General features: G+C 38.8%; 1 protein-coding gene across 1 annotated transcript in view; it reads left to right on the top strand.

Moving 5' to 3' along the window:
- LOC107577725 (rho-associated protein kinase 2-like) overlaps positions 1-992 on the top strand; it is a gene marked incomplete at its 5' end in the record, with an annotated part of 4699 nt that overhangs the window by 1980 nt on the left and 1727 nt on the right. The window contains one exon of the mRNA XM_016263767.1: positions 262-475. Coding sequence (XP_016119253.1) covers positions 262-475 — 214 coding nt within the window. The remainder of the gene's footprint in view (positions 1-261; positions 476-992) is intronic.

Below are 992 nucleotides of genomic sequence, written 5' to 3' on the forward strand. Positions count from 1 at the left end.
CCCCACTGTATCAGCCATATCAGAGTACATCAGAATTATATTAGTCACATATCAGCATCTGCAAAGCCCATATCGGCTGACCATGCTAGATATGTTTAGAAAGATTTGTTTATGTACAATGCTATTCAAAAGTTTGGGGTCAGTAGGATTATTATTATTATTTTTTCTAAACTGAATTGTGCGTTTTAAGTAAATTGTCCCATTCACTTGTTTTCTCCTTTTTCCTCACCCCCTTTTTCTTTTTTGCGTCTCTATCCCTAGTGAACTATGACGTGTCTACAGCTAAAAATCTGCTGCTGTTAGCATTGTCTCAGGAGGAGCAGCAGAAGTGGGTTAGTCGGCTCGTGAAGAAGATCCCCAAAAAACCTCCAGCACCAGAAGCCCCTCACCGCTCTTCTCCCAGAGTTCCTGTTAAAGTACAAAGCAGTCAATCCATGAAGAGACCCAGCCGACAAATACCCTCCGGCAAACCCAGGTGAGTATTAAGCCTCGACATCCCCATTTATATGCAAAATTCTGTCAGTCAAAGGCTATGTCCAGTTCTGTCTTGTTTTCATGTGGCAAATGAAGAGTTTACACTGTGTCAGTCCAAATACATTGGCCAGATTGTGTTAATCAGTGTCAGTCTGTAGAGTAAGAGGATTACAGAAAGGCCTGGTTTCATTCACAGATGCTTTCAGACCAGTTTGTTCAAAAATGAAAACTTTCATCATTTACGCATTCTCATGTCATTCCTGCATGACTCAAAATAAGATTAGCAGAATGCCTAAACCACTCTTTTACATACAATACAAAAAACAGAAAAGAGCACTTTTGAAGTGGTTTTGCAATTACCGATTTATTTATATATAATCATTAGTAGATGCACTATACCTGTCCTGAGAGTCACATAGATTATAGATTAACATGGCAGAGGTAGAGCTGCATCTTCCACCTAATAATAACAATGAACCAAAGAAATAAAAGCAAACTATCTGTACCATATTGAATTG

This window comes from Sinocyclocheilus grahami, unplaced genomic scaffold (assembly GCF_001515645.1).
Source record: "Sinocyclocheilus grahami isolate Dianchi unplaced genomic scaffold, SAMN03320097.WGS_v1.1 scaffold7001.1, whole genome shotgun sequence".
In the NCBI taxonomy this organism is placed as follows: domain Eukaryota; kingdom Metazoa; phylum Chordata; class Actinopteri; order Cypriniformes; family Cyprinidae; genus Sinocyclocheilus; species Sinocyclocheilus grahami.